Raw genomic sequence first — 15,664 nt, forward strand, 5'->3', positions numbered from 1 at the left:
ACACTTTCTCCCTAGTGCTAGCTATTCCAAGAAACCAAAGCTTGTTCTTTCCACTACCAGAGGGAAGAATGGACTGTTACCCCCCGAGACTGAAAGTGATTCTTGGCCACCCTTTGCTCTCGCACATACATGGGGCTATCTGGAGTTCCATGCAAGCCCAGTGACCTTCAAGCCCAACACCTTTCCCTTTGCACATGGTTCTTAGAAAACCCTTGCTGCCTCGGAAGAAGTCGCAACCACCTTCCCTCTCCCCAGCCCTTGTTTTGTGACACGCTGTAAAAGCAACCCCCTTTTTTTTTTTTGATTTCCAACCAGGATGATGCAGAACGCAGCCAGCCACCTCTTAAGCCAACCTTCCTAGCTCTAGACAATCACCCATACAAAACCTAAGCGCTGCCCTCCAGCTCGTACCCCTTTTTCTCCTGCACAATCTCCTTCGGTTACACCAAGTGCAAGAAAAGGAGAAAGGGCTGGGGGTTAGTTTGCCTGAGTTTCCTCTGCATTAGAAAGAAGAAAGAAGGAGGGGGAGGAACCCAACGACATTAAGAACAATGTTGGGAATAGGTCTTTAAATCTGTCTCTCCAAAGCCCGTATATTCCCAGCCTTGATAGCTCTCACATTACACAAGATGACATTTCTCTCCATATTGTATTATAATTAATAGGCTACTGCAAGACTTTACCAGCTCCTACTTAATAGCATTTCAGTGCTGGGAAGCAGTCATCAGGTAATCTGGCCATGATCTACTGTATCCTTTCTAAACACAGGTTCGAGCTGCCAAGAATGTCACCATAAAAAGATTTCAATCGATACCACTCAGCTCCTTACTTTCAAACGCTCCAGGTCTAGGAAGAGAAGAAAAAACCCAGTACCCTCAAAACAAACAGCAAACTGGCATGTGCATAGCGTATGCAGATTGAAGCGAGCAGATGGGAACTCATTATGGCCTGATCTTGCTCTCTTCTTTTATACTTTAGTAACTTCATACTTTGGAAAAGGTCTCGCCAAGTGCATGGGGACTACTTGCATGGAGGGGGTTAAACCCATGCATTTCTTTCCATTCTCAAGCTGCGCTCTTGTTGCCAAACAACAACATTTCAATTGTGATTGGTACAAACAGTTGGGTTGCAATGGCAATCTGTCACGTAGGTTTAAGCCCAGTTTTTACTGCTGCAACCTGCAACTTGGGTGGTTGCTGGCTTTGCTACTTTTTGGGAGAGAAAGAAAGGAAACAAAACAGATTGGTTGTTTTTCTTTTTTTTTTTTTTTTTTTTTCTTTTCTTGTCCAGTCTGTAGCTCAAGGAATTGCTCTGGAGTTTGTTTCTTTATTTGTTTTCTCTACAGCGAAATTAATAAATTATAAATAAAAATGAAGTCTGTGAATTGAAATCAAAAGCACAGCACCTGCATATCTCCATGCATCAATTTCTAAAGAAGTAGGGAAGTTCATATGAGATCTGTTTGTTTGCAAGGCTTGTGGGCTCTCCAGGAGGAAAGGCTATCTAGCAAAACCTGCACTTTCACCCCTAAATTAAAGAAAAATTGATGACAAGAAAACAAAGGGAAATCACTGTTTCAGCAAATAAGATGTCAACAAGAGGAAAAAAAACAAAACGATCGAGGCTCAGACCTTGACGTAGCTGAAATAGTTGGGTTAGTTCCATTAAATTCAATGGAGCTAAGAGGATTAATGCTGGCTGACAATCTGACTCCTAGCGTTTTCTCAGCTGCAAGTCTCAAGTTTAGGCTGTTGCCAAGAGGTTAACACTGTGATAATAGAATGAGAAAGTATTTATACAGGTATATATAGATATATAATTATATTTAAAGAACACTTTGCTACCAGTACTTTTGTCATTTTAAAATCTGTAATTTTAAAACAAAATTATTTTAGAAGAGCAGCAGAACCTCTTGAGTAAACTACAGATTCCCTCGCCTACTCCTAGGCCACTTACTGTCCTAGAAGCAACTTTAAATGTTATTTGCAAATGATATTTCTTAAACCATAGGGTGCAACTAAATATGTAAGGCTCCCAAGGGTCTCTAAGAAGCCAGTGAGTCAACACATAGGCATGGAGTAATGGCAAATCAACAATTCTAAAAAAGGTGCTTCATAAGTTAAGGAAAATAAAAGTACAGAGCCTCAGACTTACCACAGAAGGCCCTCAGGACTTATGAAACTAAACTGCTGTTACGTGGTACAGTGTTAAGACATACATTTCTTTTTTTTTTTTCTTTTTTTTTTTTTCTATACCTTCTAGAGGGGCAATACACACTGAACCCAGAAAAGCAGCTCACCCTAGAAAGTAATTTTGAAAAGAATATTGACTTTGATTCGTGCTCCTAAATCCCTAAACAGTTTTGCTTTAAATGCAATTGTTCATTCTGTAGAATAAAGATCCCCCAGTCTTCTCCAACCACCAAACCCCCCACCGTATCTGCACATTTGAAAAAGGCTCTCCTCTGAAATGTTTCTACCTATTTGTCTGAAATTATAAATGAGTGGCAACTCATCGTGACTTTAAAGCACCTAGCAGGGTTGAGCAACATCCCAAAATAGGACATGATATACAGCTGATCGAGACAGAAACAGACTGCCTTTCAACTCCCACAGAAAGCAAGTCAGGTCACTCACCAAGAAGTGACAGCAACAACAAACCCTTCTTTTATCCCTTCCCTTCCTTCTTTCCATTCTTAAGCTGGGCAGAGCAAATGAGGTTGGGTCCACAAAAAAAAAAAAAAAAAAAAAAGGTTAATAATAATAATTAAACAACAGCAACAACAACAACAGCAACAACAACAAAATAGGCGCATCAATGTCTGAGGAAAAGTGGGATTGTAAGTGCAGTATTTCTTCATGTGCAGTTCTTCTACTTCATAAGAGTCCCCTTTGGATGAGAAGGCCTAGTGGAATGTGTGCTCCCCTCGGACAATGTGCGACGAGAACTCATAGCGGTCCTGGCTTCGGTAGCCACAGATGTTGCACTCTAGCGGGTCCCGGTAGCCGTGGCAGCCCATGTGGATGGTGTACATGACATGGTCCAGGAAAAGAACGCGACAGTGCTCACATTTGAAAGCCCTAATCTGCTCCCCTTCTCCATTGATGACCTTGTAGATATCCTTTAAAGAGCCCTTAGAAGCTTTGGTGGCATCCAAAGCCTTGGCGTCCTCCTTCATATAAGCCGGGCTTGGCTTCCTCTTGGGATTTAAGGCAGAGTTTCCTTGGTAGGACTGGCGGTCTTCGTGGCTGCTCTCTGAGTCAGTAGAATCCAGGCAGCTATTGCTGGGGGAGCCCTCTCTATCCTGGGTTCGACTCTTTGGTCTGATGAGGGAGATCGGGCCATCCATGTTGTTCTCGTGACTGTCAGCTGTTTCCCTGCTGATGGGCCTTTCTATCCTGTTCGGATGATAGACCTGAGCGTAAGCCGAGCTGATGACCGGGGCCACCTCTGCAATTGTGCTTGGTGTGTGCTGCATCAGGGGGTGAAGTGCCTCAGCTCCAAGGTAGGTGATTGCATTGTTGATGGCTTGGTCCATCATGTGAGACTGCATCAGCTCAGCCTCCTTCTCATAGGGTAGGTTCATATCAAAGTGAATATCTGGATAGCCAAATCTCATGAGCTTTTCACCTAAGGGACAAGAGCAAACCAGTGAGAAACATCAATGCAATCGCTCCACGGTTTTACTGTACAAGGGGTGGGGAGGGACAGAAACACCTGGCTTGAAGTAGAATTCATTCCAGAGCCCAAAATTTGCCTCCTTCTTGTTAACAGAGCTCGTACAAAGTTTCTGTCTTGAGATGGGTAAAACAGCACCACCACCTACAGCTTTATTGTTATTCTGGGTGAAGCAAGCAGCTGCAGTGACCTCCAGACCGCTTCCAAACCTTCCAGTAGGCCTCCCTGTGCTCACGCTTCCAGTTAGAAAACACATGTGAACAGGGAGAAAATGGGATTGTAATGCTGAAGTCAATGAAGCTTTACCAGTTGATACCTTTAGACATACTCTCCCCAAATTAAAGGAGGCAGTAACACCTGCCCCCCCAACTCTACAGTGCCTCATACCTACCTTACATCAGGGCTGCATAATCACAAGTTTAAGCAACAGCTACTGAGGGCTGGTAAGGTGGGGACCTAACAGCTTTAGAGCCACAGTTATGTAAATCCTTCATCCAACAGAAAAACAATATTAAAATGTGACTACACTTGGTGACAGAATGCAGCAAATAATGTGATCACCTGACATCTTGCGTTCAGGGTAAAGCATTTTTGCAGCTCATCCCCTCAAAACAAGAAACAAAGCCTTCACCAGCATTTGGGGATGAAGAAAAGGACAAAAAAAAAAACGTTCAAGTGGCTGTCTAGGCAGGAAAGCAGAATAGAGAAACCACATGTACAGCTTAGTTTCATTTAGTAAAAGGCAAAAGCATCTTTCATTGACATCGGATAAATAAATATATAATGATGATGAAAGCTGGCTGATTCATTACTATGTGAATCCAAATTTAAATCTTTGTAGCCTTTTAAAATCAATGGCGTTACAGATAACAAAACCAGAACCACAAACTGGTAAATTATGCTAGTCACAGGGCACGTTGTGTATGGCAGATCTCCTTTGAAGTTACAAAATCACAGCTACTTACATCAGGGCTCAGCTTAGCAGCACTGCTTTTCCAGTGATGGCTTTAGTGTGTTAGTTAGTACAAGGAAAGTTCATTTAACAGCTCTTCTTAACTAAATATAAAAGATTATATGCTTACTGCATGCAAAAAAGATATACACACTCACATGTTCACGCATTAATATTAGTTAATTGTTAAGAGTTAATTTTTGAAACTGATTTTACAAGTCTGATAAATAATTTTGGTGGATTTTCATTGCCTTTGTTACTTTTTGGTTCCTTGGAACATAAGAGCACACTATTCTTCAATAGTGTAAGCTAATCAATTCAGGGAGTCACTACATACAATGGGTTTGGCTATCCAAGCATTACAAAAACTCAAAAATCTTGTGTTACCTTTTGCCAAAATTGCTTGGAACAAAATGTGTATAAACCAACATAAGACAGAAACAGAACTGTAATCCCAAATCTCTTCCAAATAGCATTAGTACATTTCAACATAGCTATCATTCAGCATTTTATTTTTGACTATAATAATTCATCCCATTTAGTATGGCTTATCTTAAAGTGATGCATGAAGAGGGAAATAATTTCACATTACCCATGGAACAATCAGGTTATCCTTGGAGATGATGCATCACTTTTGCTTGGGAACTCAGCCCTGATTAGCAAGGTAATTAAATGCAAGTTTAAAGTGAGGCACGTGAATATTCCTACTCTCTGGCAGCACTGTTCATGTGCTTCTGATTAGGGACCATGTTTGTATATCTCATTATAGTTCCCTACAGCCAGCTGTGTTACACTTATAGCTCAATGAAAGCAAGCATAACATAGAAAACCATTCCTTTGTTGCACATTAGACATTTGGAGAAAAATAGGGAAGGAAGAACCATACAGTATTGCAGTGATGGCCTTTGTTATCTAATGTGACTTAAGGGTGATTCCTGTAATCCAACATCCCCTTTTAGCATTTCTGTCTTGCTGTCAGTTGCGGCTGTCCTGCCACAGATAGGCTGGGTGACTCTTTAATGGGAGGTGGGTACAGCCCCACTCAAAAGGGAGCAGCTGCTTCCCAGGTAGGGCCAAAGTGTGGCTGGAGGAGAGTTGCAGGAGATGTGGGATGCCTCCGGCACAGTGAGAGAAAGAAAAGGAAATGGAAGAGGCTGCTGCACTCTGACACCCACTCAGGCCAACTGTATCGCTCCTGTGATGAATAGGTAATTGGATCTGGTGAAAAAGGGTCCAATCCAGTCTCCAAACATGCTGTCAGTCTTTTGTAAGCTAGATAGATCAAGAAATAGCACCTGTCCTTTACGGGCAAGTTGGATGAACAATGCAGACCTTATTTTGATTCCTTTTACCTTCCATATTTAGCAACTCCACCAGACAGCAGAGTAGAGAAAATAGTAAGTTGCCAGTGATCTGAATTATTCATTCCTTTAATTATGCTTCAAAGATGTCAGAGCCTTAAAAATGGCATGTGACACACAACAGTAAAATAAATGCTAACATGGAGAGAAGGGGGCATAAAACAGAGAGCTCAGAAGAAACATTAGCAAACCAATCCAACATGGTTTTCTATTTCAGCTCCTCTTCAGCCAAAGCTGGACTTAAAACTAACTAATCAGATTCATCATTTTTAATTTCTTCAAAACAATGCTCAAATTCTACGCATCCTTATCCTACATTACTGAAATGGAAGAAGAAATTCTCCACTGTGGTCATCTTACCGTATGACATCCAAAAAAATACCCCACAAAACAGATACGGCAAGCTAGATCAAGGAATACAGACACATCTGTCCTGTGTACCTGCAGTCCATTTTGTCAAGTATCTACAGCAACTGCAGTGTCAGAAACTTTGGATAAAGCTGTAAGAAACCTTGGAGAAATCAGATACAGAATTTACCACTGGGTACATTTCTTCCTGACCCCCATTAACTAGAAGCTGACCAACTCTGAAGCAGGTTGATCTTCATCTGTTCTGAGATGCACATTTTTAATTCTTACTATAACAACTGTGGTCTTATCGTAAGATGTATAAATGTCTTCTTTTGTATCCTGCCAAGTTCCTAACCTCAATGACAGTCTGGGACTGTGAGTACAACATTCAAATTAAGAATACGTGAATCTGCTTCATGTGATCAGCTTGAAGATAGCTTTAAATGCCTGGCTCCCCAGAGAAAGAGAGGCAAAAAGTATTCAGACTGCTGCGTATCTTAAGTTATATTTCTGCCTCCACTATCTCAACGGAGCTAGCAGGACTAGTACCTCAGTGACAGATATATAACCAAGTTCCTCAATCAGAAATTAACTCTCTTTGCCGTATGCTGCTTCCTCTCCTCCCGAAATTTCAGCGAAGAGTAGAGACTGTGGTCCATAACCAAGGTCCCTTGGAGACTGCTGATCAGAAAGAGCAGTAAAGCATTGATAGATGTAGCATGCAAAGATTTGAGCTTACGCTTACATGACCTTCTCATAAACACCATTAAGTTGTTTTGGACAAGTGCCATACTTGCAGTATGCACAGGAAAATTTCCTGCAAGCAAGAGAACCATTACAAGTTCTTCCTGATAGAGTTGAACAATATTTCACTGGGGAGAAAACGGGAAGAAAAGTGAGGTCATGGTGAAAAACAAAGGTAGCAAAGCAGAGAGACTGCTGGTTTTCAGCTCAGACAGTGCTGCCAGGAAAGATTAGAAATTGCAGAAAAATACAATACAGTAAATATGAAAGAGGACACTTTTCCCCTACAGCTGAATCTGGATAAAAAGCTGCATGCCAGGTGAAACCCCAAGTTCCTAGCCTCAGAAAAATGGAATAACAAAGTCATCTGTTATGCCTATAAATGAAACAGGTTCATCTTAAAACAAAGAAATATACCATACTGAAGAGAGTAATAAAAAGTTTTAGCATATCTCACACAAGGATTTCCGAGCAGTAAGTTTGCCTTTTAAGACAGTAACAACATATGGCCAAATGCACGTTGAGTGGACAAATAAAATAACCTTCCTGGTCTAAAAAAAGAGGTCATCATCTACAGCTTCCAAAAATTGATTGAATTTATATCATCCTCAGTTGTGAAGGACATTGTTAAAGTTTTACTTTAACAAGTAAAACTATGCTGCTTCTGACAGCAGCATAGCTACTCCAAAATTTAAGGGGGAAGGGAGAGAGGTCTCCAGTCCTCCCAGATGAATTCTGTAGCCCCAGAAAAGGTAACTTTTAGGAGGTGTTGTAAATACAATTATGTCTACATCTGTGGACAACTTGAAGGAAAAAAAGGGGGAAAAAAAGGCAAGAGTGAGAGGTGAGAACTGCCCTTCTTCCAAGGCTGCAGTGGGTCTGATGTTTAGTACATCAATTTAAAGTCAGCATGGGTAACTATTTCACTGTTGATCACGATATGCAGGAAAGTACCGCACTTGCTGAGACAACACTAAGGAGATCTGTTATGATGGAGCTACGTTTACTGTATCATATAGCTGGATTGGGCTTGGCAGTAGAGCCCTGCTCCTGTTGTCACCCTTTTCAACCATAACTAGTGCCACAGCAGTAGATTAAAGCATCCTCCGGTTCTTACTAGCTGTACAGTAACTCATTTCAGAGCACTCAAAGACAATAAAATAAGAACTAAGCTTTTATCTCAGGAGGGCTAATAACAATATAGGAAAAAAAAAATGAACCCTCCTAGCATTTCTTGTGTGGGTTGGATTGTTCCTGACCTAAGCCAGGCTTAGAAGGAAAAGAAAGGACATGAAAATTTTTAATCAGTGCATGGAAGAAGCCTCGCACTGGTATTTTTTGGCATGGGCAGATGACCGAGAGCAGCCAGGTCAGTGTGTCAGCACCCCTCAGGTGAGGAGCTGCATGCTGTTAGCCCCCTACAATTCAAAACCATGTGGGTTAGCTTAACATCACCCTCAGTGGTGATTTAACAAATCCATCTGAATCTCCATTTAACTGAGGGGCAATGACTTTCCCAAATTGCTGTCTTAATTGCCTACAGCCCTCTGGATCCTCTCTCCATAAGTGTCCTCAGTGTAGGCAGAATGAGTATTCGACACCTTTAAAATCTGTATGACTGTCCTTACAGGGAGTGAGTGTGGCAAACACACATTACATTAGGTCAGAGTCTAGCAGCATACACTTACCCCAAATAATTCTCTGTCCTACCTCCCCTCCTAAGTAGCTTAACACTGCCTCAATAGCTGTGAAAATTACCTTTAGCTGGACCTCAAGTAAAATTGTCAATACCGTCTCCTGTCACTAGCAGAACAATTTTAAGATGTCAAGATACAAAGCAAAATACAAATGTGGGGGCTAGGATTCTAAATTTGGTAACCAAAAGTAATCCGATGCTGTTTTATATTCATTAAGTTTATCAGGTACACAACACTGCACTTGGAGCAAGCACTTCTTCCAATACAAGTGGTGTGATTTTGCTTCCCCATGCTGATATTATCAGACCAGTTGTTTCCAACTCTCAGGAATTTAATACGAGTTACAAGTCTTGTGATACCTTTTTTTTTTTTTTTTTTTCTAAACACACACACGTAGCTGGATAATCATATGAGTTTTATATTTTACTTGCTGGGGTGAAGAGAGGGAAAGATGACAAGTCCTTGTCAAAAAGACAGAGGGTCAGAGAAATGTTTAAAAAAATTGACTTAAGGCACAGGGAAAAGCTCAAGACCTTCTAATCCATTTTTGTGATTATGGGGACCTCAATTTTGAATAGCCTGGGCTGGCAAAACTAATGCCACTGTTAGCATAATTTCTTGCTGTGATTTAACCATCTCAGCTGTTGCCCCTCCCCATCGCATCCAAGTTCTGAGAGTGCTACTTTTCCCCTTGTTCTTTTGGCTATCGTTCACAAGTTACAAGCAACCTATACCTACAGGCTAAAAATAATAAAAGGCGTATCTCAAGCTTACCCACAAACTTCTGTGGGGTGGAGCTTTTACGCTTTCCCATGTTGCTTGTCAGCTTCTCTATAACAGCAGGTCTCTCAAAAGGCACCAGAGAAATATTGTTGTCCATCACAGGCTCTTGTTCCTTACAATCTTCCATAGGAGGTACTACATAAAACCAAAAAATCGTATCAGAGAAGTCCGGTCTACACTTCACAGACGACGACAAATCATTTGAGCCTTGTTGATCACGCAACAAGTGCAACGCAAAATAAAGCAAGGTGCAAGAACACAACGGGCATCAAGACAGTATTTACCCTTGAGCAGTCAGAGCCAAGCTTTTCAATTCCCTCTCTTTGGGACCATCTTATTTTGCAGAAGCCCAGCTTTAAGCATTTATTAAAGAACTTATTTTGTTCTTAATACCGAAGATCCCCAGCGAGGTGGGAAGAGAGCTAATGGTGCACGGCACTTAGGAAAATTCCCTCTGCAGATCTCCCATTTTCTGTTATTCTCCCTCTAGTACAGTCCCATGACAACCTTAAAGTTACACCAGTAACATTCTTCACACATTCATTTAACATCAAGCTTATCACGTGCTATGTTTACCCATCTTATTTCCTTATCGCGCTAATCTCAATGACTAGAAAACATACAAGGAGTTAGTGATACGAGTTTCCTGGGCCTGGCTTTGCACTCCCCAAGACAAAGGCTTACAGAATGAACAACGTTTAAGGTGTGTTTCCCTTTTTCTAGACATGACACCAAAAATTCACCAAACACCACACTGAAATTGCAGGATTAACGTTATATGGAGATTCCCTCTAGAATCAGTGAAAGAAACTAACAAGTTTTTGAACTAACATTTTCCCCTTCACATGCAGACTTAACAGCTGGTAAATGCCACTCTTCTTCATCTGTCTTCTTGCTGTTTGGGACCAGCAGAGAGCATCCCTGTGCCACCTGTGCTTGGGGAATGCTCATATATTGTCTTTGAAACAATAACAAGAAATTAATGACCTCTTCTGTCTCCTCATTTCACTCCTCACTGCTTGCTGGGTTAGAAAATAAAGTGCTAGTGCAAAAAAAATAGTACAGGAATTCCATGGGCTACCAACCAAGCTAGGGTCCAAACAGCACTTTATTTTTGTCACTTGCTGACATGTTGTTCGCTAAATATCTACAGAATATTGTTTTTGTTGAGCATCCTCTTACAAACACCAGAAGAGTCAGTGGTAACATGCTGAGGATTAAACTCAGAAACCCTGAGTCATTTGCAATATATGTCAAGTGTAGCTATTCCCACCACTCTGCAGCAAGGAATTTCATACACGGCCTGACCGTTCCTCATTCATCTCCAGAAAGTAGCGAGAGAAACATGAGAGGGATCATCCACTAATGTCTGCGTGCTAATAGGAAGGTCAAATAATAAGAAAATTATTTGAGAAGAATGGATGGCAGAGAAATAGGAATTGGGATAATGTGGCAAAGAGTTCCCATTTCTAAGCTGTGAACATCCCATCACATTCTCTCTATTAGGTCAAACTTCCAGTGAAGTCACAGGTGCTCTTGCAGAGGTAGTGAAGACAGACCTCATCTTCTGCCAGTTCTTCCCTGCTGTTCCTGCAGCAGCCTCGCATGTCATTTCTCATTCAGTTACCTTATCCCCGAGATGGTGCCGTAAGTGAGCACCGCCAGCCTGCTTTCCTCCCCTGGAACTCGGCTGCCTTTAGGATCCTAATAGGGAATAATCACTTGCCTGTTCTTGAACATGCAGCTGTTTGCTAGCACATAATATATGAAAAATGAGGTGATAAAAGCCTTGTCTTTGCCTTCTTTCTAGTAAGGAAGAGCAAATACCAGGCAATCACAAAACAAGAATATCTGCTCAGGTGAACTTCTCAGTTCAGACATTCATAATAAGAAAACATGGCAATTTATTCATTTGATTCCATTTGTGCCTCTGCTGCTAGGGAAAGCTGAGTACTTGGAGTTTTAGAATCTCCCATATGCTATAAAATGATTTACTCTGCTGCTTTTTTATTTGTACAGGATGCTCCCCCTGAGAAACACAATGGTTTCTCATTTACAAGGCAGTCCTGCTGGCATCAGTGAAAGAGAGGAAGAAAAAGCACAAATATGAAATGAATCTAATGTTGCAACAAACTGGGATGCAGTGTTCAAGTGACCTAATTAATACCCAGCACAGTCTGGGAGGTCTGAAATATTATAATAGATATGGCTAAATTCTTAAGGTTACGTAAACGCCCTGCTTGGGCCACAGCTCTCTGTGCTAGTCCTACTCAAGTATTTACCGAGGAGATTTGGAAGAAAGGAGTGATTACATCTGCTGATTTCCACTGGGAACTGGTGTCTGACTGTCTTTTTGGCTTAACAAAACTCAGCATATGCAGATGCACACATGCTCCGTGTGAAACCCTGGATTCCTGCTCAGTGGCAATACCTGTCCTCGCTGTGATGGGAACAGATCTGTACACAAGGACCATGTCAAGGATTTCCAGCCCTTACCTGTGGGATGCACAGGACTTGTGGCGAGCACATAAGGAGGGGCAGAGGGCTCTAAATCCCTCCTATGAAGACCTGCAGGCTTTGTAGCACTGCATGCCCACAAAATCAATTGAAAGCCTCCTAATTACTTTCATTGCTGTGTGATTAAGCCCAAAATGTAGTGACATTTGTACGTCTTATAAAGATTAATAATTGAATAATTTGACTGTTGGGCATATGTGTGCAAAATTTCCTAGATGGAATTTGAAACCTTTCTTCCACAAAAATGAGTAGTGCTAAAAGAGACATCTGCTCTTCTCTAAGTCAGGCAAAAATTCTGCTAGGACTTCTAAAAGTAAAAGCATCACCAACAAAATCATTTTCTTTTCTGCATTTGATCCTGCAAGCTCTTTTTCCCACCTCAGAACTCAACTCTATAATCCAGGGCACGGTTCTTTTGCAAAAGAACTGCTCAATCACACCAATATTTGCGTTAGGATGGGAATAAGTTACCAGAAAGCATCTTGTTATGTAGATTTCCTGGAATAAGGGAGAGATGGAAATAGGCTACTTTCCAGAACTATTTAAAGCACATGCAAACCTGGACCAAACAGGTGAGATGTCACAACTTACAGACCCAAAGAGTTAAGCTAAAGATCACATTATCAATTCCACATGCATTAATTTTCATTTCAGTTCCAAAATATACAGATGAAGGTCAAGCAGGCCAGCCTGCATCATTTTTTGGAGGAAAAAAAAAAAAAAGCATTAAACCAACAGTTAACACTTATCAGCTGCTCTGTGATGGAAACTCACATGCACACGTTTACTCTGCAGTAAACCCAATTCCTTTTGCATTGCATTTTATTGTATTTCATCACTTTGGGTAGTGGGAGCTACTGAAGAACAACTGACACATTATAACTAGGTTTGATGCAACAACTTATTTTATCCTGTGAACTTATGGTCTCAGCTCAGGAGGGCTTTTTTATTACAAAAAAAAAAAAAAAGAGAGTGTCTAGTCCATGAAAAGCCCATGCCTGAGCCTGTTTCTGTTAAAGGATGTTCTTCCTTTATCAGGGGGCACTCCTGGACTGCCTGTGCAAATTTTCACTGACAGTGCTGATGTCCTCAACTGCAGTTAACACCAAACAGGGTTTTTAAGCTCAAACTCTCCATACACAAATCTGGATGGTCTTCAGAACAAAGTCTTAATTTTCCTGAAGAGATTGGTCTCAGGGTCGTAGTGCTCAAATTGGATTTTTTTATTTTTATTTTTTTTTTTTTTTTTAGTTTTTGCTTCCTCGTTGAAAAGAAACCATACACACTATTAACAAAAAAAAAAAAAAAAAACAGTTTATGCTTTTCCAATGAGGAAGGAATAGGGAAAAAACAAGGCAAAACTTACCCAGCGTGTGTTTTGCTGATAAACATTTCTGTGTGCAGACAACAGACACTGGGCTACATCTCAGCTGGTACAAATTAGTATTACTCCACCACCCTCAGTTTCCTTTCTTAAGCTCACAATATTTGCTATTTTAAAAAGCGTGTGCGCACGCACTGAGAAATGACAGGCAATAATCCCATGGACCCTAGTGTGAAGTATCCTGTGGGACTAGCATTTTAACTACATTTTAAGCAAGTATGTAAGAGGGAAGGACACAAAGCCATTGTGTGTTTTATGTGGAGCTGGCCTTTGAGCCTTTCACAGCCTACGGCTAAACTCCTTTCTCCTTCTCCTAAAAGGAGCATTCTTCTCTACTTTGTTTTAAGAATTTCCCTGGACTTTTTGCTTTGTAGAGATGAAGAAGAATATATATCTGAGTATAAACCATAGCTGGCATTCACCTTTTTTCCCTATTTGTTCATGCAAAGATCACATTCTTTGCCTTCAGAGACTGTCACTTGTGTCACCCCCAACACATCGCTAGCTCGTAGACTGCAGACTAATTTCTACCCCAAGAGCCAGAGCTGCTTAGCTGAGAATTGCTGCCGACAATGTCACAGGAGCTCTCTTGCAGCAGGCAGCACGCGAGCGAGCCACGGTGCTGAGCTGGGACCGGGACCCAGCCACGAGGAGGGGCAGCTCAGCAAGCAGCCGGCACCCTGCAAAAGGATGGAGAGAGCCCTGGTGCCAGAAACTTGTACATTCCTACCCACACGCTGAAACTAAGCCTCTCTGCCTGCCTCTTGCTTCCCCTTGTGGCTTTGGTCAGGTGATCTAGCCATCTGCAAGGCAAAGATAATTGAAATCAAAGTAAATATTTGCAGCGTGCCTATAATTTGACCAAGCAGAATACAGTGCTTGAAAAAAAAACCCTAACGCTCAAGGGGCTGCCCCAAGTCTATCGGAATGAATCTCTGCAAGAATAATGTAGCTGATGTTAAACGTTGACTGAAATGGTTGGGACCCAGCACTGCCGCCTGCACCCTTAAAACAGAATGCTGGTAGGAACGAGCAAATCCCCAAGTTCACCCATTCTGTGCTTCATGGTGGTAAAGGTGTGAAGAGGAATCACACTGATGTGTTCAGAGGCTGGTGTGAACGTACAGATCCAGGTAATCCAATTCTAGGAATCATTGCAAGTGGCTGGAGAACATCCTGCTCCCAGCTGGGCTCAGAGTGCTCAGTGAAAACAAGATTCTTCAAAAGAATTTAGAAAGAGAGTAAGGCCAGCTTAATGCTCGTATGATGTAAAATAAAGGAACGGCTGAAATCTCTAAGGCACACCCTCACTCAGCCTCAGGAATATCTTTTCAAAGTGTGACACGGGAGAGAAGGAAATTAAGGCATTTTTCAGAGGCAGACTGAGACCCAACTTCAAACAAAGAGCAGAGAAATCATTTGTGTGTCCTTCCCTGGTGATTTTATACTCCCTAGAGGAAGGACTCGGCTACAGATCCGTACGGTATGGTGCTCACAACCCTCTGGCACACACAGAGCTTCCCAGGCGGGAGTACAGGGATGTGAGGTGAGATTTATTACCGGTGCCCAGCCAGACCTGCGGCTCCCTGTCGCTGCCCATCCTCACTCTGCCCTCTCTAAGCAGCATGATGCAAAGTGTGGATCAAACATCCCTGAAACGTTCACCAGGGGACATTTAGGCATGTTTACCAAAGGGAGAAAGAGGCACTAGTGGAATTCAAAGTGCTGTTTTAAGCTAATTTTGCTGAGAAAAGTGAACTATTTGTGTGAAGGCTTCTATTTCAAGCCCCAGCAAAGGCAGTCAGGCTGTAAATAAAGTAACTGTCCACATGGGGTTCACACTGGTTTAACTTCAGCTGGTGGAAAAATCAATGCAAGGTCAGCCATACCAGCTTCTCTGGGTGGACAAGGTTAGGGACTTAGCCCTCTTGTCACAGCATTAAGCAGCTTGGAAAAAGCTTTAGATTCCCTCAGAAGTACACTATCAACAACAGTAATCCCATTTTGAATAAATAACTTAACGATAAACCTAGAAGTTGAGTGGAATTTGGGCACAACTTCCATAAAGTGATCTCTGAAAGAGTCTGGCTGTCGCAATGCTGTTGATCGACTGTTATTTCCCTAAGAAAAGGCTGGCTGATACCATCACCTAGCTGGTTAATAAGACAGGCAGACCTGTGCAGAGCAACGAGCACAT

At 41.7% G+C, this 15,664-nt stretch overlaps 1 protein-coding gene across 7 annotated transcripts in view; it reads right to left on the reverse strand.

Annotated features, from left to right (window-relative positions):
* Nucleotides 1-2,781: 2,781 nt before the first annotated feature.
* IKZF2 (IKAROS family zinc finger 2) overlaps nucleotides 2,782-15,664 on the reverse strand; it is a 106,702-nt gene continuing 93,819 nt past the window's right edge. For all 7 annotated transcript variants that reach the window (XM_032190201.1, XM_032190198.1, XM_032190200.1 and 4 more), the window contains 2 exons: nucleotides 9,558-9,701; nucleotides 2,782-3,630 (listed from right to left, as the gene is read on the reverse strand). In XM_032190201.1, coding sequence (XP_032046092.1) covers nucleotides 2,906-3,630; nucleotides 9,558-9,701 — 869 coding nt within the window. In that variant the 3' untranslated portion in view covers nucleotides 2,782-2,905. The remainder of the gene's footprint in view (nucleotides 3,631-9,557; nucleotides 9,702-15,664) is intronic.

This window comes from Aythya fuligula, chromosome 6 (genome assembly GCF_009819795.1).
Source record: "Aythya fuligula isolate bAytFul2 chromosome 6, bAytFul2.pri, whole genome shotgun sequence".
NCBI classification, from domain to species: domain Eukaryota; kingdom Metazoa; phylum Chordata; class Aves; order Anseriformes; family Anatidae; genus Aythya; species Aythya fuligula.